At 61.8% G+C, this 19,063-nt stretch overlaps 2 protein-coding genes and 1 long non-coding RNA gene across 3 annotated transcripts; 1 reads left to right on the top strand and 2 right to left on the bottom strand.

Moving 5' to 3' along the window:
- Window positions 1-737: 737 nt before the first annotated feature.
- Window positions 738-10,034, bottom strand: ALDH3B1 (aldehyde dehydrogenase 3 family member B1). The gene is made up of 9 exons (XM_061352302.1): window positions 9,848-10,034; window positions 7,124-7,234; window positions 6,921-7,041; window positions 6,750-6,835; window positions 6,463-6,544; window positions 4,873-5,259; window positions 4,319-4,485; window positions 3,204-3,303; window positions 738-961 (listed from the first exon to the last, which is right to left on the bottom strand). Exons 1-9 carry the CDS (start codon window positions 9,941-9,943, stop codon window positions 768-770), a joined length of 1,344 nt encoding a protein of 447 aa, XP_061208286.1. The 5' UTR covers window positions 9,944-10,034; the 3' UTR covers window positions 738-767.
- A 3,544-nt stretch (window positions 10,035-13,578) lies between these two features.
- UNC93B1 (unc-93 homolog B1, TLR signaling regulator) lies at window positions 13,579-17,962 on the top strand. Its single transcript, XM_061352301.1, is given in 11 exon segments — window positions 13,579-13,691; window positions 13,786-13,927; window positions 14,020-14,173; window positions 14,247-14,408; window positions 14,473-14,587; window positions 14,661-14,754; window positions 14,834-14,958; window positions 16,333-16,560; window positions 16,563-16,866; window positions 17,016-17,134; window positions 17,699-17,962. Coding segments are annotated over 11 exon segments (1,791 nt in total). The 5' UTR covers window positions 13,579-13,607.
- LOC133211715 (uncharacterized) lies at window positions 16,062-17,880 on the bottom strand. The gene is made up of 2 exons (XR_009725264.1): window positions 17,750-17,880; window positions 16,062-16,512 (listed from the first exon to the last, which is right to left on the bottom strand). It is a non-coding gene; the product is annotated as an uncharacterized LOC133211715 (long non-coding RNA).
- Window positions 17,963-19,063: the final 1,101 nt, after the last annotated feature.

Genomic DNA, 19,063 nt, shown 5'->3' with positions numbered 1-19,063 from the left:
AGCGATGGGGCTGGGGCTGGATGGGGACACTGGGGCTCTGAGCACCCATCCCTGGGGCTCAGCGGATGGGTTCCTGCCCCGAAGCTGGGTGATGGAGCAAGGGGAGGCCAGGGAGCAGAGCTCAATGCAAAGTCTTTACTACAGGCAAGGTAAAGCCCTGCCCTTACTACAGCAAGGTTACAGAGAGCAGAGAAGCCGGAGCCAGCAGTGGGAGAAGGCAGAGCGGGGTCCCTGCAGAAGGAGAGGCCCGTCTAAGAGGGGATGGGGTGAGCTGCTGCTCCGCATCCTCCTGGGGACCCTTTCCTTCCAGGGAAGGGAAGCTGGGGCTGGAAAGCAGAACTTTAGGGCGCTCCATGGCGTGTCCATGGCGAGGATGCAGAGCAGAGCCCGCTGTGGGGCAGGATGGGTACGGGATGAGGCGTCCATCCCACAGTGCGAGCCCAAAGGGGAGAGGAGCAGAGCATCGGTGTCACAGGGGTCCCCATCCCAAAGGCAGGAGAGTGCAGAGCAGAGCCTGCTGTGGAGCAGGACGGGTGCGGGATGAGGCGTCCATCCCACAGTGCGACCCCAAAGGGGAGAGGAGCAGAGCATCGGTGTCACAGGGGTCCCCATCCCGGAGGCAGGAGGATGCAGAGCAGAGCCCGCTGCGGAGCAGGATGGGTACGGGATGAGGCGTCCATCCCACAGTGTGACCCCAAAGGGGAGAGGAGCAGAGCATCGGTGTCACAGGGGTCCCCATCCCGGAGGCAGGAGGGTGCGGAGCAGCCTCAGAGCAGGGTGCAGGTCCCCTTGCGCTTGATCTCGAAGGTGGCCGTGAGGAAGCCCAGCTTCTGCTGGCTGTAGGGGGGGTAGCGCAGGGCGTTGAGGGCCTCCAGGCCCATGCTGCGGTGCAGGCACCCGCGCTGGTGGCTGAAGGTGTCGAAGGTGAACTTGCCGTGGTACTTGCCCAGCCCGCTGCACCCTGGAACACAGCACAGGGCTCCAGAGCTGCCCCAGGGATCCAAGGGGCTCCTGCCTGCCCCAAGGGAAGCTTTGCTCCTGGAAGCGCTCCTGCTGCTGAGCGGGGACGTGGCCATGGGGAGCTCGCCCTTCCCTTGGCCTTTTCCAGCTCCTCAGGCATGGAATCAAGGAATGGATGGGGCTGGGAGGGAGCTGAAGAGCATCCAGTGCCAACCCCTGCCATGGGCAGGGACACCTCACACTAAACCATGGCACCCAAGGCTCTGGCCTTGAACACTGCCAGGGATGGAGCATTCACAACCTCCCTGGGCACCCATTCCAGTGCCTCAGCACCCTCACAGGAAAGAATTTCCTCCTTAGATCCAATCTAAACTTCCCCTGTTTCAGTTTGAACCCATTACCCCTTGTCCTGTCACTACAGTCCCTAATGAAGAGTCCCTCCCCAGCATCCCTATAGGCCCCCTTCAGACACTGGAAGCTGCTCTGAGGTCTCCACGCAGCTTCTCTTCTCCAGGCTGAACAGCCCCAACTTTCTCAGCCTATCTCCATACAGGAGCTGCTCCAGCCCCTGAGCATCCTCGTGGCCTCCTCTGGACTTGTTCCAACAGTTCCATGTCCTTTTTATGCTGAGGACACCAGAACTGCACACAATGCTCCAGGGGAGGTCTCACGAGAGCAGAGCAGAGGGGCAGGATCAGCTCCTTGGACCTGCTGGTCACGCTCCTTTGGATGCAGCCCAGGATACGGTTGGTTTCTGGGCTCAAGCGCACACTGAAGCCGGCTCATGTTCATTTTCTCATGGACCAGCACCCCCAAGTCCTTCTCCTTGGGCTGCTCTGAATCTCTTCTCTGCCCAGCCTGTAGCTGGGCCTGGGATTGCTCCCACCCAGGTGCAGGCCCTTGCACTTGGCAGGGTTAACCCAGCAAATCCTTGCTCAGATCAATGTTTGAGGTGCAAGGGCCTCGTCTTAGATGGGCCTGGAGCACCCTGGTCTTACCCATGGTTGGAACCAGATGAGCTTTAAGGTCCCTTCCAACCCAAACCATTCCATGATCCCGTATGAGTTCTACTCCATGTACCTACACCAGCTTTGCTGGATCTACAAGGCTCCATTTCCCTCTACAGCCTCTATGGACCCATGGTGAGGAGCTCCCAGTGTGGCCCCTATGAAGGGCAGCTTCTTCCCACAGTATTTCCAATTGGGACCCCCATTATGACCAGCAGCTCTCCGGACGGCTGGGGCTGGTTTCACCTTGAGGTTGCCCAATGACTGCTGTGCTGTGGAAGCCTTGACCAATGCCATGAGCTCAGGCCCTGCTATGGAATGGCTTCACCTCCTCATCCCAGGTACTTTGGCTGAATCACTTCCATAAAGACAAGCTCCGGAATGGGAACCACCAAGGATTGTTCCTGAGGCACAGGCAGGTGAGGAATTACCTGGGGTTGGCTCTCGTGGTGTCCCATTAGGGCTGATTCAAGCTGCTGAGCACAGACTGAGCTGGCTCCTCCCGAGCACACCGGAGCCCAGGAGGTTGGGAAAGCACGGGGAGAGGATCCCTGTTCTCCCTGGGTAATGCAGCAGGCAGGGCCCAGGGCAGAGCCCACCTCACCTTTCCCCTGAGAACACAACTGCTGCTGCCCTGCAGACCAGGAACTCTTTGTCCTGCCCATCCCCAAGGTACCATAAGGAGGTTCTCCAGGTGGTTACACGAGTTTTGCTCCCCCTATTTAGCCCTAAAAGGCAGAGTGAAGGCACAAGGCTGCTCCTGAGGGATGCTGAGGGCTCCAATCCAGCACCAGGATGGCTGGAGGAGGAAGAGCCACCCACTTACCCATCACCTATCCAAGAGCACAATGAGCTGCTGTGCTCCATAGTGAGGACAGAGCAAAGGGAGCAACGCTTCCCTCCCACTTGAGCAAGGCAGGAACCCAGCCCTGGCACAAAAGGCACTCACAGTGCCCACACTGCTCAGGAACAGCAGGGAAACAACCAAGGGGCAGAGAATTCCCAACCTTTTATATGGAACATCCGCACCTACACAGGGGATGTGGTGGTGGGGACAGGAAACAGGGAGAGGAGAACCTCACAGTGCAGAGCTCAGCCCTTGTGCAGTGAAGCCAAGGGCTTCTGCTGTAGTCCTAGAGGTGCAGAGGGGGTTCCTGCACACCATGGAGCTCTGGGGCCACCAGGACCCTTCCTCACCCATGGCCAGTGTGAGGCAGGGTTGGGGTCTGCACCTACCGATGCCACCGAAGGGCAGGGAGCTCAGTGTCATGTGGGTCAGGGTGTCATTGCCACAGAAGCCACCGCTGCTCGTGCGCTCCAGGACCTGGGCCACCACCTGCGAGGGGAGCAGAGGAGGAGGACCTGGGGCTCACACCTTGGTTCCACCGGGAACGCTTGGACCTGAGAGCTCCTCCAGTCCCAACCCCAACCCCTTCCACTGGAGCAGCTTGCTCCAAGCCCCTGTGTCCTTGAACACTGCCAGGGATGGAGCATTCACAACCTCCCTGGGCACCCATTCCAGTGCCTCAGCACCCTCACAGGGAAGAACTTCTTCCTTAGATCCAATCTAAACTTCCCCTGTTTCAGTTTGAACCCATTACCCCTTGTCCTGTCACTGCAGTCCCTGATGTCTGTCCCTCACAATGTCCCGAGGTTCTTCATCCCAAGGGTGAGAAGTATGAAGACCAAAACCAGAGAGAGAACTTGGAATAGCTTCAAACCAGGTTAAGCCAGTAACAGATGAAGCCAGAACCGTAAAACCAGCTTGGGTTCATCACAGAGCCAGACTGGTTTGGGTTGGAAGGGGCCTTAAAGAACATCCAATTCATAACAGCTCTGCTGGGCACCCTGTGCCAGCGCCTCAGCACCCTCACAGGGAAGAGCTTCTGCCTAAGAGCTCAGCTCAGTCTCCCCTCGGGCAGGTTCAAGCCATTCCCCTTGCCCTGTCCCTACAGGCCCTTGTCCCAAGCCCCTCTCCAGGTTTCCCCTTTAGGCACTGGAGCTGCTCTAAGGTCTCCCCTTCAGGAGCCTTCTCTTGTCCAGGCTGCCCCAGCCCAGCTCTCTCAGCCTGGCTCCAGAGCAGAGCTGCTCCATTGCAGCATCCCCATGGCCTCCTCTGGACTCACTCCAGCAGCTCCAGATCCCTCTTGTGCTGCTGCCCCAGAGCTGAACACAGTGCTCCAGAGTGGGGCTCTCACGAGATCATCACCCACCTCATCCACCAGTCCCATGTGCTTAGAGCAGGGCTCAAAAGACCCCTCAGAGCATGCCCTGGGGCTTCAGTGAGGTGGGCCCAAGCCCTAACACCCTATTTCCTCACCCCCTTTCCTGTTCCATGCCCCCACACACACCTTGCAATCACTGCAGAAGGCATAGACAGCCAACGGCCGCGGCCTCTTGTTGATGAACTCAATGGCTTCCTCCATGCTGGCCACGACGACGATGGGCAGGATGGGCCCGAAGATCTCCTCCTGCATGATGGGATCAGAGGGCAGCACATCCGCCAGCACCGTGGGAGCTGTGGAAAGGGGTATCCCAGTATGTTAGAGATTGGAAGGGACCTCAGAAGCTCATCCAGTCCAATCCCCCTATGGAGCAGGAGCACCCAGATAAGGTTACACAGGAACGTGTCCAGGCGGGTTTTGATGTCTCCAGAGAAGGAGACCCCACAACCTCCCTGGGCAGCCTGGTCCAGTGTTCTGTCACCTCACTGAGAAGAGGTTTAAGTGGAACCTCTTGTGTTCCAGTTTGTACCCATTGCCCCTTGTCCTATCATTGTTTGCCACTGAGAAGAGCCCGGCTCCATCCTCGTGATGCTCCCCCTTTATATATTGATATGCACTGATAAGGTGACCACATCACCCTGGTGAAGGAGCTCCCGGCCCCCCCAGCCCCCCAGCCTCACCGATGTACCGCTCCTCCTCCTCCGCCTGCCCGCCGATGGCCACCCTCCCGCTGCGCAGCAGCATCCGGATGCGCTGGAATTCCTTCTGGTCCACGATGCGCCCCAGGTCGGGCGATCCCCGAGGGTCGGAGCCGTAGAACTCGGTGATGGCCTCGCGCAGGGCGGGCAGCAGCTTCTCCTGCAGCTCCAGGCTGCAGAGCACGTAGTCGGGGGCCACGCAGGTCTGCCCCGCGTTGAAGAAGCGGCCCCAGGCCACCCGCCGGGCCACGCTGCGCACGTCGCACGGCTCCGACACGTAACAGGGGTTCTTGCCCCCCAGCTCCAGTGTCACTGGGGTGAGGTGCTGGGCAGCGGCTGCCATCACCGCCCTCCCCACGGAGGGGCTGCCTGAGGGCAAGGGAGGAGCGGGGTCAGGGCTGGGGACACAGCAGGGACAGCCTGGCTCAAAGAGGGAGCGCGCTGGGGAGGCAGGTGCCACCAAACCCCATCTAACCCCATAGGGTCATGGGATGGGTTGGGATGCAGGGAGCCGAAAGCTCCTCCAGCTCCAATCCCAACCCCTTCCATTGGAGCAGCTTGCTCCAAGCCCCTGTGTCCTTGAGCACTGCCAGGGATGGGGCAGCCACAGCTTCTCTGGGCACCCTGTGCCAGCGCCTCAGCACCCTCACAGGGAAGAGCTTCTGCCTAAGAGCTCAGCTCAGTCTCCCCTCGGGCAGGTTCAAGCCATTCCCCTTGGCCTGGCCCTACAGGCCCTTGTGCTCCCCCCTGTTACAACACCCTGGATCCCCCAACACATCCTGACACCACATCTCCAGCACAACGAGCTCTGACTTAATAGAATCATAGAACAGTTCGGGTTGGAAAGGACCTTAAGATCATCCAGTTCCAACCCCCCTGCCATGGGCAGGGACACCTCACACTAAACCATGGCACCCAAGGCTCTGTCCAACCTGGCCTTGAACACTGCCAGGGATGGAGCATTCACAACCTCCCTGGGCACCCATTCCAGTGCCTCACCACCCTCACAGGAAAGAACTTCTTCCTTAGATCCAATCTAAACTTCCCCTGTTTCAGTTTGAACCCGTTACCCCTTGTCCTGTCACTGCAGTCCCTAATGAAGAGTCCCTCCCCAGCATCCCTATAGGCCCCCTTCAGACACTGGAAGCTGCTCTGAGGTCTCCACGCAGCTTCTCTTCTCCAGGCTGAACAGCCCCAACTTTCTCAGCCTATCTCCATACAGGAGCTGCTCCAGCCCCTGAGCATCCTCGTGGCCTCCTCTGGACTTGTTCCAACAGTTCCATGTCCTTTTTATGCTGAGGACACCAGAACTGCACACAATGCTCCAGGGGAGGTCTCACAAGAGCAGAGCAGAGGGGCAGGATCAGCTCCTTGGACCTGCTGGTCACGCTCCTTTGGATGCAGCCCAGGATACGGTTGGTTTCTGGGCTCAAGCGCACACTGAAGCTGGCTCAGAGGGCTCTTAGAGCAAGCACAGGCTGTGTGGGCAGGGTAAGGAGCAGTGGGGTTTCCAGAGGGAATCCCTCTTCCCACACTGCACCAAGGCCAGGGCAGGCTCTGCTCTGCACGTACCAGTGAAGAAGATGTAGTCAAACTTGTTCTCCAGCAGCCTCGTGGTCTCCTGAGGACCGGCGGTCACCACGGCAAAGCAGTCCTGCAGTGCAAGAGGAAGGGTCCCCCATGCTCAGCATCACCCACGTCTGTGGTGTCCCCATCCCCACCAGCAGCATCCCGGGCATGTGGACACCAGTGTTAGGAGGCACAGCAGCAGCTCAGAGCAGTGCTGCTGAGGGCAAGGCAGGGTTGGGAGCCCCATGGCCCTCAGCAGGGACAGGGGAAGGGCAGGAATTGCTCCTCACACTGTCCAGGTAGCAGCCCAGGGATTCAGCAAGGAGCCTCCCAGTGTTCTTGGCCTTCTCAGAGGGCTTGAGGACAACGCAGTTACCTGGGGGGAGATGGAGAGGACATCACTGCAGTGACCGGGTGACAACCAGCCCTTGGGGCTCCCCAGCCTGGATGCTTCAGCTCACCAGCAGCGATGGCCCCAATGAGAGGCCCCAGGATGAGGTGGATGGGGTAGTTCCAAGGCCCAATGATGAGCACCACCCCATAGGGGTCCTTGCGGATGAAGACAGAGTCCAGCTGGGTCATCTGCAAGAAGACCGTGACCTCAGTGCTGCTCTGCCCCATGAGTGTCCCCCTCGTCCCTTCCCAACCCAGGGCTCTGCCTCACCAGGTTCTTGTCCACGTGCTCGTCCTTCATCCAGTGGCACAGGTTGTTCAGGGTGTTGTTGAGCTCGTTCTTGCACAGGAGGATCTCAATGAGATAAGCCTCGAAGGATGGCTGGGGACAGGCACCATCATGGATCAGGATAGACATCATCCCAACACCACCTCCCCTTCCACAGGAGGCATCTCCCCCCTCTTCTGCCCATGGAGAGGAGCACAAGACATTAAGTAGAAGCTATGAAGCAGAACCATAGGAGGTCTGTGTTGAAGGGACCTTAAAGCTCAGCCAGTTCCAACCCCTGCCATGGGCAGGGACCCCTTCCACTCCCCTTGCTGTCCCTCTGGCAGGTTAAAGCCATTCCCCTTGGCCTGTCCCTACATTTCCCCTTCTCCTGAGACCACATCTGTGACCTGCAGATGGGGGGGGACCATCTGAGCCAAGGGGGGACCAAGCAATGGCCCCAGGAGCTCCAGACGAGCTGGTGCTGGTGTCTCCATGCTGCAGACATCAGATGGGACCATGCCCCCACTGTCGTGCCCATGTCCTGACCAGCAGAACAGGCAGAACCCCCCATGGTGCTCCTGCAGTGACGTGGGAAAGGCAAATGGGGCGAGATGCCTTCGTTTGGGGATTAAACCCAACATAAACCACCCCAATGGGCAACGGACACAATGGGACAGTGATGGGGAAGGGTGGTGGGACCACAGCGGCTTCCAATGCACATCCTGCCCACGGTGGGTCCCCTCCGCTGCTGTGACCACGAGGCACAGCTCAGGGTGTCCTTGCAGAAGTGGGGAGACACAAGGAGGTACCCAGCAGGCCCAGTAAAGCCCTTCCCAAGTCCTTTAGAGCAGGAAGAGCAAAGCCCCTGCACTGCAAAGCACATCCCACTGCTGTGCCTGCGTGATGCCACCTTCACGCTCAGGACCACTTGGTGCTCCCCATCCCGCCCTGGGGGATGCTGATGCTCCCATTTAGGGTACCAGTGCCCTTGGGGTATCAATGCGCAAGGAGGGGACACCCCGATTCCCAGTGGGAATGTGTCCCCTCCAGGTACATCGAGGCCACGGGGAAGCTGCTGCTCCTGCATCCTTCAGGCTCCTGCAACCCACCCAAAGGGTGGGAGCCTTCATCCATCACCGCAGGGCTTTGGGGTTGGGGGTCTGGAGGCAGTAACTTCTGATGTCCCAGCAGCAAAGGCCACTCAGGAGAGACCTTCAGGTGCCCAGTGCCACCGGATGTGTCACTGCCAGGAGGCTGGGGTGCATGGGGGGCTCAGCAAGGCCAGGAGGTGGCCGGTGAAGCAAGGGGGATGCTCTCAGCCCTGTCTTGAGCATTGCATCACTGCAAGGAGGAGGAAACTGTGCCTGCAGATTACGGGTTCCAAGGAGACCTCAAGGATAGGAGATGGGATTTTCCAGCTGAGGTCATCCAAGATCAATGGGGAGCAGGGGGCATGGCTGGAGGTGAGGCACCCACCTCAGATATGCAAGAGCAGGTGAATTGTCCATCTAGCTATGAAGGCCCAACTGCATAACCAAGGGGTGAGTGGACAACAGGAACTAATTACAGGCAATTAGGAGAGATGAAGGACGCACCTGGGGCTCTGCTGCCCATCTGATGCTGAAGGAGGAGGTCCTCCCCTCACACAAACAAGGCAATTACAAACACTGGGAGACGTCAGGATGTCGAAAGCCGGCTCTGATACACCCATAGATGCAAGGCCTTTAGGTCTGAGTGATCCCAGCACGTGATAAGAGCAGCCACCCCTCTGAGAACACCTGATGCTCCAGGAGGGAAGCAGGGGATGGGCTGCAGCCCACCTCAGGGAGGGGAAAAGGGCCTGAAGCACCCACATGGAGCTCATAGCACAAGGCAGAGCCATGGTGGGGATGCTGCTGCTGTTGTCAGTGCGCTGCAGTACCCAGGGCCACCACCCAGGAGGGACCCGGATGCAGATCCCGGTGGAACCGGTCCCTGCCAGGAGCCCTGGGAGGAAATGTGCAACCCCAGCACATTGCACAACACCACCGGTAACCCCGGCTGGGGAGCACCCCAAGGCATCGCCGCTGCGGGGGGCACCTCAAGCCACCCCTGCCTCCATGTGGCAAAGCTTGGTGGCCCCCAGGGTCACAGCATCACAGTATCCCAGTATGTTAGAGATTGGAAGGGACCCCATAAGCTCATCCAGTCCAATCCCCCTATGGAGCAGGAACACCCAGATAAGGTTACACAGGAACGTGTCCAGGTGGGTTTTGATGTCTCCAGAGAAGGAGACTCCACAACCTCCCTGGGCAGCCTGGTCCAGTGTTCTGTCACCCTCACTGAGAAGAAGTTTAAGTGGAACCTCTTGTGTTCCAGTTTGTACCCATTGCCCCTTGTCCTATCATTGTTTGCCACTGAGAAGAGCCTGGCTCCATCCTCGGCACACTCCCCCTTTATATATTTATATGCACTAATAAGGTCACCCCTCAGTCTCCTCTGAACTATAGAGACCCAGCTCCCTCAGTCTGTCCTCATCAGGTCCCCAACTTGCATTGGCCAACGGGGGCTTGGCCTGCTTTAATGCCCCAGGGATGGTGTTAACAGCACAGAGCCTGCCCAGCAGCGTGGTCCCCATGTCCAGCTCAAGCCCAGCAAGGGGGATGCAGGACCCCAATGGGGATGCGCAGAGAGCCCCAGACACAAGAACAGAGGAAGGGTCCCAAAGGCTCCCCTTGCCCTCACCTTGCCCACGTCCAGGGCCGTGGCCTCCAGGATCTCCTGCTTCTTCTCCTCCAGGAAGCGGCCCAGGGCCTCCAGCTGCGCCACCCGGTACTCCATGGGCCGCGTCTTCCCCGAGAGCCAGGCTGCCCGCAGCAGGGCCACCAGCCCCGCATAGGGGTTCCCGCTGCACGGACGGGGGTGTCACAGGGACCCCGCGCCCAGCACGGCCCCACAGAGCCCAGGGATGGGGCACGGAGTCCCCCCTGTGCCCCCTCCATGGCACTGATCCCGGGGTTCCCTTGGCCCCCAGCACCCCGGGGTGAGGGCACAGCACCCAGACCCCTCCTGCTCCCATTCACCCCAGCCTCACGCTCTCCCATCACCGTTCATGCTCCCCTTCATCACCACCATCATCCTCCTCAGGAGCATCCCCACCCCTGGACCCCAAACCTGCCCCCCAGCACCCAGGTCTGCATCACCCCCCACCAGCACCAAACAGCACCCTGGGGTGCAGGCAGAGCACCAAGCACCCTGTCAGCCGCCCCTCCATCCCAGCCCCATTCTCTTACCCCATGCCATCACCATCCATGCTCCCCTTCCCATCACCACCATCATCCTCCTCAGGAGCATCCCCACCCCTGGGAGCTGCTGGGATGCGGTGGCCCCTGGACCCCAAACCTGTCCCCCCCCCCCCATCAGCACCAATACGGGGGCCCCATCACCCTCTGTCTCCCTTCTGCCCCCCAGCCCCTCACTCACCATCCAGCACCGCACATCACCGGTCCCTTCCCGGTGCTGCTCCCACTGCATCCGGCGCCATTCCCGGGATCACTGCCCACAGGGATGCACGTCCCACAGCCCGGTGGCTCAGGGGCTTGCTGCATGCCAAGGGCTTGGAAGGAGCTGCTGGTCCGCACTGGGAGCGGGGTGGCCCTGGGGACAGACACAGGGATGGAAGCACTGGGATAGGGCTGGAATGCGGCTGCATCCCAGGAGTCACCCATAGCACCCCTGGAGGGTGCTGCTTGGGGCTGTCCCGGGCTGACTCATCCCAGAGCAGCTCCTGGCATTCCTGGCATCATCACCATCATCTGCTCCTATGGGATCACCCCATAGGGACCTCAAGGACCCACAGTGACCCATAGGGACCCCCAAGTGTGGGCCAGCACTGGGACTTCCATAACCCACTTGGGTCCACCAGCACACCAGGAGCTGTGGGGCAGAGCTGCACCCCAATGCACCCACCTTCCCTCAAGGGAACCCACCCAGAGGGGTGCCCCACAACCTCCGTGGGACCCCAAAGTGCTCACCTGTGGGGCTGAGCGGTGGCCACAGGAGCTGGAGGTGCTGCTGATGCTCAGGGGGTTGCTCCTAAATGCTGTGGGGCTGGTGGCCAGGCCCCATGGCCAGCGATGGGCAGGGCTGGGCCCCGCCTCTATGGGGCCGGCAATGGGGCCAAGGCCTGGGCTGGGACCTCCCCTCCATGGACAGGGGTCCCAGGGGGGGCTCCTGTGGTCCCCAGCACCACCATGAACCATGGGGAGCCCATAAACACCCATGGAGCTGGTACCCAGGGCCACCCTGACCCATGGGGACCCCACATCCCCAGCACCATGGGGCTCACCCAGAGCACCCCAATGGCAACACCTGAACTGGCCCCATAGAGGGGGATGCAGTCGGCCCCAAGCAGCCGCTGTCCCCATGGAGGATGCCTCAGGTCACCGGAGACCTAAAGGGACAGCAGGGATCAGAGACTGGAATGGGATGGGATCAAGGGGGGGTCTCCCATTACACTGCCCCCCCAGCACCCTGACCCCTGCACAGCACCCACTGCCCCCCCCAGCACCCTGACCCCTGCAACTCAGCACCCATTGACTCCCCCAGCACCCTGACCCCTCCCCAGCACCCATTGAACACCCCCCAGCACCCTGACCCCTGCACAGCACCCACTGCCCCCCCCAGCACCCTGACCCCTGCAACTCAGCACCCACTGACTCCCCCAGCACCCTGACCCCTCCCCAGCACCCTAAACCCTGCACAGCAGCCATTGATCCCCCCAGCACCTATTGACCCCCCAGCACCCATTGAGCCCCCAGCACCCATTGACCCCCCCAGCACCCATTGACCCCCCAGCACCCATTGACCCCCCCAGCACCCATTGAGCCCCCAGCACCGATTGACCCCCCCCAGCACCCATTGACCCCCCCAGCACCCATTGAGCCCCCAGCACCCAGAGCCCCCCAGCACCCATTGCGCCCCCAGCACCCATTGACCCCCCAGCAACACCCACTGACCCCCCCAGCACCCATTGACCCCCCCAGCACCCATTGCCCCCCCCAGCACCCATTGAGCCCCCAGCACCGATTGACCCCCCCCAGCACCCATTGACCCCCCAGCACCCATTGAACCCCCCCAGCACCCATTGACCCCCCCAGCACCAGTGGCTCCCTCTCCTCACCCCAGGCATCCCCCGGTACCGGCTGGGCCGGATCCTGCCCCTGCCCCGTGACCGTCCCGGGCGTCACCCTCGGGCGCTCCCTGCCCCCGGGCACCCCCGCACCCATGGGTGCTCCCAGCACCGGCTCTGGGCGCCGCAGGGACCCGCACGTGCGCGGGCACCCCCAAACCGGCCCCGCACCCACAAACGGCCCAGGGCTGGGAAAGGGGAAGTGAGAGGGGAGGGAGGCGGCGGCAGCCGGGGCTGGAGCACCCACACTGGGGCCTGGTGGGGATGGGGATCCAGTGGGTGCTGGGGGGGGGTCAGGGTGCTGGGGGGGTTCAATGGGTGCTGTGCAGGGGTCAGGGTGCTGGGGATCAATGGGTGCTGTGCAGGGGTCAGGGTGCTGGGGGGGTCAGGGTGCTGGGGGGGTCAGGGTGCTGGGGGAGAAGGGGGTTCAATGGGTGCTGTGCAGGGGTCAGGGTGCTGGGGGTTCAATGGGTGCTGTGCAGGGGTCAGGGTGCTGGGGGGTCAATGGGTGCTGTGCAGGGGTCAGGGTGCTGGGGGCTGAATAGGTGCTGTGCAGGGGTCAGGGTGCTGGGGGGTCAATGGGTGCTGTGCAGGGGTCAGGGTGCTGGGGGGGGCAGTGGGTGGTGTGCAGGGGTCAGGGTGCTGGGGGGTCAATGGGTGCTGTGCAGGGATCAGGGTGCTGGGGGCTCAATGGGTGCTGTGCAGGGGTCAGGGTGCTGGGGGGGGCAGTGGGTGCTGTGCAGGGGTCAGGGTGCTGGGGGTCAATGGGTGCTGGAGGTTCAGGATCGGCCCCTTTAAGCGTCCCCGTCCCGCCCGCCCCATTCGAAAGAGGAAGCAGCGCCCGCCCCGCCCCGGGCTCCGGTAGGGAACACTGGGGTGCGGGGCTGGGGGTGCTGGGTGCGGGGGGGAAGGGCTGGGGGTGCAAGAGACGGGTGCAGGGTCTGGAGTGCAGGGGGCAAAGTGCATGGGTGCGGGTCTGGGGGTGCTGGGTGCAGGTCTGGGGGTGCTGGGTGCAGGGCTGCAAAGTGCATGGGTGCAGGGGTGCAAAGCACATGGGTGCAGGTCTGGGGGTGCTGGGTGCAGGGCTGCAAAGTGCATGGGTGCAGGGGTGCAAAGCGCATGGGTGCAGGTGTGGGGGTGCTGGGGTGCAAAGCACATGGGTGCAGGTCTGGGGGTGCTGGGTACAGGGGTGCAAAGCGCCTGGGTGCAGGTCTGGGGGTGCTGGGTTCATCTCTGGGGGCACACAAGCCACGGGTGCAGCACTCGGGGGTTGCCAGCACCACCCTGCCCCACGCAGGCCCCCCCGGAGGCAGGATGCAGAAGGACCCCAGCGGGTACCAGGATGCAGCCACAGCAGCGGCCGGTGACAGGCTGGGTGCTGAGGGGCCAGAGACGCAGGTGAGGTCCCTATGGGTGCCCCCCATAGGGTCCCAATGGTGCCCCCCCCACCCCAGGGGCTGACAGGCACTGTCCCCATCACCCCCCCCATTAGCTGGATGACTTTGTGGGTGCTCACCCCGACTACAACGAGGAGGAGGAGGAGCACAAGTTCTTCCGCCGCAAGCGCCTGGGGGTCATCAAGAACGTGTTGGCCACCAGCCTGGCCGGGACCCTCACCTATGGGGTGTACCTGGGTATGGTCCTGCTGCTCCTCAGGGGCCCCCAGTGGGGTCAGGGTGTGTGTGTGGGGGGGGTGACAGGCTCTGGACCCCCCCCTCCCCATCAGGCCTGCTGCAGATGCAGCTGATCCTGCACTACGATGAGACGTACCGGGAGGTGAAGTACAGCAACATCCAACTGGAGGACATCGACCGCAAGGTGTTGATGGGCATCAACGTCACCCCCATTGCAGCGCTGCTCTATACCCCCGTCCTCATCAGGTACAGCGCTCTCCATGCTGCCCCACAGCATTCCCAATGGGAATCCCTGCTTCCCTCTCCCAATGCCCGGCAGGTTCTTCGGCATCAAGTGGGCCATGTTCCTCGCGGTGGGGATCTACGCCTTCTTCGTCTCCAGCAACTACTGGGAGCGCTACTACACGTTGGTGCCCTCCGCCGTGGCCATCGGGGTGGCCATCGTGCCCCTCTGGGCTTCCATGGGCAACTACATCACCAGGTAGGCAGGGGTGGGGTGGGTGAGAGGTCCTGGGTGACACCAATGGACCCATTGTGCCATGCAGGATGGCCCAGAAGTACCACGAGCACGTCAACTACAAGGAGGAGCAGCGGGCACCACGAGGGGCCAGTGATGCCTACATCATCGTCTTCCACACCATCTTCTATGCCTTCTTCCACGTGAGTGCTGGCACAGGGAATGGGATGTGGTGGGCAGCGTGGTGCTGAGCACCTCCTGCTCCCCATGCTGCAGTTGAGCTTCGTCTGCGCCCAGATGCCCATGCTCTTCTTCCTCAACAACTACCTCTACCAGCTCAACCACACGCTCTTTGGGGTCAAGCACTGCGGTGAGTACGGGGTGGTGCAGTGGGGTGCCACGGGGACCCCTCTGGGTGGGCAGGACCCATGGTGTGTGCCCCCCAACAGGGACCCTGAGCCACGGCACCCTGCCTGGCTTCAACACCACAGTGCTGCAGAGCCTGCCCCGCAGCGTCAACCTCATCGTGGTGGACAGCGTGCTGATGGCGGCCGCCTTCCTCGCCATGCTGGTGGTGAGTGAGCTGGGGGGCAGAGGGACAGGGCTCCAGCAGGACCAGCATCATCCCTATGGAATCAATCAGCTTGGAAAGAGCTTGAAGATCATCCAGCCCAACCATTGCCAGCACTGCCAAGGCTCACGGCCCCAGGAGCCACATCCACACCTCTTCTAAATCCCTCCAGTGCCGGTGCCTGCAGCCGTGCCCTGGGCAGCCTGTTCCAATGCCTGAGCACCCTCTGGGGCAGGAATTGTTCCTCAGCTCCATCTAACCCTGCCCTGGTGCAGCTTGAGGCCGGTTCCTCTTGTCCCATCCCTTGTTCCTTGGGAGCAGAGCCCAGCCCCTCCTGGCTCCATCCTCCTGTCAGGCAGTTGGAGGCAGCCATCAGGTCCCCCCTGAGCCTTCTCTTCTCCATCTGAACCCCCCAGCTCCCTCAGCCCTTCCCCATCACCCTTGGGCTCCAGGCCCTGCACCAGCTCCATTGCCCTGCTCTGGCCCCGCTCCAGCCCCTCAAGGTCTCTCTTGCAGTGAGGGGCCCAGAGCTGAGCCCAGGATCCGAGGTGCAGCCTCCCCAGTGCCCAGCACAGGGGCCCAGTCCCTGCCCTGCTCCTGCTGCCGCACTGGTGCTGGTGCAGGCCAGGACGCTGGGGGCTCCTTGGGCTCAAGCTGCTCCTGCTCAGCTCCAGCAGCTCCTTTGCCACCAGCAGTTTCCAGCCGCTCTCCCCAAGCCTGGAGCGCTCCATGGGGCTGTTGTGGCCCCAGCGCAGGACCCAGCCCTGAGCCTGGTTGAATCTCACGCCATTGACCACAGCCCAGGGATCCAGCCCGGCCAGATCCTCCTTGCAGAGCCTCCCTATCCTCCAGCAGATCCACTCCCACCCTTGGTGTCATCCGAAGTGACTCAGGGGGCCCTCCAGCCCCTCATCAATGAACACACCAAACAGCACTGGCCCCAGCCCCAAGCCCTGAGGGCCACCACCAGTGACCAGTCACCATCTCGATGTGACACCATTCACCAGCACTCTCTGGGCTCTGCCATCCAGCCAGTCTTTTACCCAGCAAAGAATCCACCCACCCGGGCCATGAGCAGCCACTGTCTCCAGGGGAACACTGTGGGACACCATATCGATGCTTTACCAAGGTCCAAAGGGACGATGCCCACAGCCTTTCCCTCATTCACCAGGCAGGTCAATTGTTGTAGGAGGAGATGAGGTTGGGCAAGCAGGACCTGCCCTTCTGGTGCTGATTGTACCGATCCTCCTGTTGTCCTGCACGTGCTTTGTGATCCACAGCAGAAGGGCTGCGACCGGATGATCCTAAGGTCCTTTGCAAGGCAAACCCTCTCCCTTGGGATGATGTGCTCCATGACCATGTGCTCCCCACACGCAGGTCCTGGTGCTCTGTGGGGCAGCCTATCGACCCACGGAGGAGATCGACCTGCGCAGCATCGGCTGGGGGAACATCTTCCAGCTGCCCTTCAAGCACATGAGGGACTATCGCCTGCGCCACCTCTTCCCCATCTTCATCTACAGCGGCTTTGAGGTGCTCTTTGTCTGCACCGGCTTCTCCCTGGTAGGGACGGATGGGGACAGAGGGGAGGTGACAAAGCAGGGACAACCCAAGTGACGTTGAGCCCGTTCTCCCTGCAGAACTACGGTGTGTGTGCGCTGGGGCTGGAGAAGCTGGCCTACCTCCTCATGGCCTATGGGCTGTCTGCCTCGGCCTGCTCCAGCCTGGCACTGTGCATGCTGCGCCTGCAGCGGCACATCCCGCTGCTGGCTGGAGCCTTCATCCACGCTGCCCTCCTGGTGACGCTGTTCTGCTGGGCACCAGAGCCCCGGCTCGTGGGCCAGGCTCCTCTGCTCTACACCATCGCCGCGCTCTGGGGCACAGGGAGCGCCCTCAACAAGACCAGCATCAGCAGTGAGTAGCAGGGAGCTCCCCAGCACGGCTTCTCTTGTCCCCCAGCTTCCTCCTGCAGCATCTCCTCATGCCACAACCTGCTCCTTGGACACGCTGACCCACGGTGTCCCCACAGGGGGACACTGACAGCAGCTCTCCTCCCTTCACAGTCCTCCTGGGCATGTTGTACAAGAACAAGGAGCGCCAAGACTTCATCTTCACCATCTACCACTGGTGGCAAGCCCTGGCTATCTTCACCGTCTACCTGTGGTCAGAGCTACCCATGAAGGTGACCGTGGTGGGGTGGGCAGAACCTCAACATAAAAAGGACATGGAACTGTTGGAACAAGTGCAGAGGAGGCCACGAGGATGCTCAGGGCCTGGAGCAGCTCCTGTATGGAGATAGGCTGAGAAAGTCAGGGCTGCTCAGCCTGGAGAAGAGAAGGCTGCGTGGAGACCTCAGAGCAGCTTCCAGTGTCTGAAGGGGGCCTATGGGGATGCTGGGGATGGACTCTTCATTAGGGACTGCAGTGACAGGGCAAGGGGTAATGGGTTAAAACTGAAACAGGGGAAGTTTAGATTGGATCTAAGGAAGAAATTCTTTCGTGTGAGGGTGCTGAGGCACTGGAATGGGTGCCCAGGGAGGTTATGAATGCTCCATCCCTGGCAGTGTTCAAGGCCAGGTTGGACAGAGCCTTGGGTAATATGGTTTAGTGTGAGGTGTCCCTGCCCATGGCAGGGGGTTGGAACTGGATGATCTTAAGGTCCTTTCCAACCCAAACCATTCCATAACGTGGCCGTTGCAGGGGGCTGCAGCCCCCCCTCAGCTCAGCCCCTCTTTGCCCCACTGCAGGCCAAGCTCTCCATCCTGCTGGCGACGCTGGTGGTGGCGGTGGGCGCGTACCTGCGGATGGAGCAGCAGCTGGGGCAGCGCGTGGAGTACCGCCTGCCCCGCATCCCGCGCCCGCGCCACCGCATGCGCGGCTACCGCTACCTGGAGGAGGACGGCTCGGACCAGACGGGCTCCGAGGGCGATGGGGAGGAGCAGGAGGAGCGCCCAGCACAGGCCAGCAGCACTGAGGAGCTGCCCCGAGGGGAGGAGGAGCAGCGGGGTTAGAGCTGCTGCAGCACTGGGGGGGCCCCCACCTTGTTCTCTATAGCAGAAAGGGGAAGTGGGGGGGCCTCAACCCACTCTGGAGCTGCACAAAGACTCCGGGACAGGCTCAAGCTTTCGGAGGTCCCTCTGCAGCAACCCCAGGCAGGCCTAAAGACCCCATTGCAAAGCAGTGCAGCCCCTAGAAAGACCCAAAACCCCTCAGGCCAGGCCTGCAGCCCCATAGCCAGCCCCACAGCCGCCCCCAGGCAGGCCTGCAGACCCCCTAACCAAGCCTAAAGCCCCTCAGGCTGGACCCACAGCCCCAAAGCCCCCCCAGAGGAGGCCTGCAGATCCCCTAGCCAAGCCTAAAGCCCCTCAGGCCAGCCCCACAGCCCCTCATGCCAAGCCTGAAGCCCCATAGCCAGCCCCACAGCCTCCCAAGGGAGGCCTACAGACCCACTAACCAAGCCTGAAGCCCCGCACGGTGGACCCACAGCCCCTCAGACCCAGCCTGCAGCCCCATAGCTCCCCCCAGGCAGGCCTGCAGAGCCCCTAACTAAGCCTACAGCCCCTCAGACCCAGCCTACAGCCCAATAGCCAACCCCAGAGCCCCCCCCAGGCGGGCCTGCAGACCACCTAACCAAGCCTAAAGCCCTTCAGGCCAGGCCTGCAGCCCCTCAGACCCAGCCTGCAGCCCCATAGCCCCCCCAAGGGAGGCCTGCAGAGCCCCTAACCAAGCCTAAAGCCCCTCAGACCCGGCCTGCAGCCCCATAGCCCCCCCCGCCAGGCCTGCAGAGCCCCTAACCAAGCCTAAACCCCCTCAGGCCGGACCCACAGGCGCTCAAACCAGGCCTCCAGACCCCCAGCCACAGACGGACCCATAGCCCCCCCCAAAAAACAGACCTACAGCTCCCTACCAGCCCCTTTTAACCCCCCTGTACCTCAATAAAGCTTCTTCCATCTTCGTTCTTCGCCTCGCCGCGGCTTCTCCTCCCTCCATGAGGGGCATCAACCACCAGCGCCACCCTGAGGCGGGGACTACAGCGCCCCGCGTGCACCGCGCCTTAGAGCGCGGTGCACGCCGGGAGCTGTAGTCCCCGCCCCAAGATGGCGCTGCACCGC

The sequence above is a fragment of the Neopsephotus bourkii genome, unplaced genomic scaffold (assembly GCF_033783945.1).
Source record: "Neopsephotus bourkii isolate Nb327-2 ecotype Australia unplaced genomic scaffold, CSIRO-AGI_Nbou_v1 NB_658, whole genome shotgun sequence".
Classification (NCBI taxonomy): Eukaryota; Metazoa; Chordata; class Aves; order Psittaciformes; family Psittacidae; genus Neopsephotus; species Neopsephotus bourkii.
Note: the sequence above shows the minus strand (reverse complement) of the source record. Positions and strands in the feature narration are given on the sequence as shown.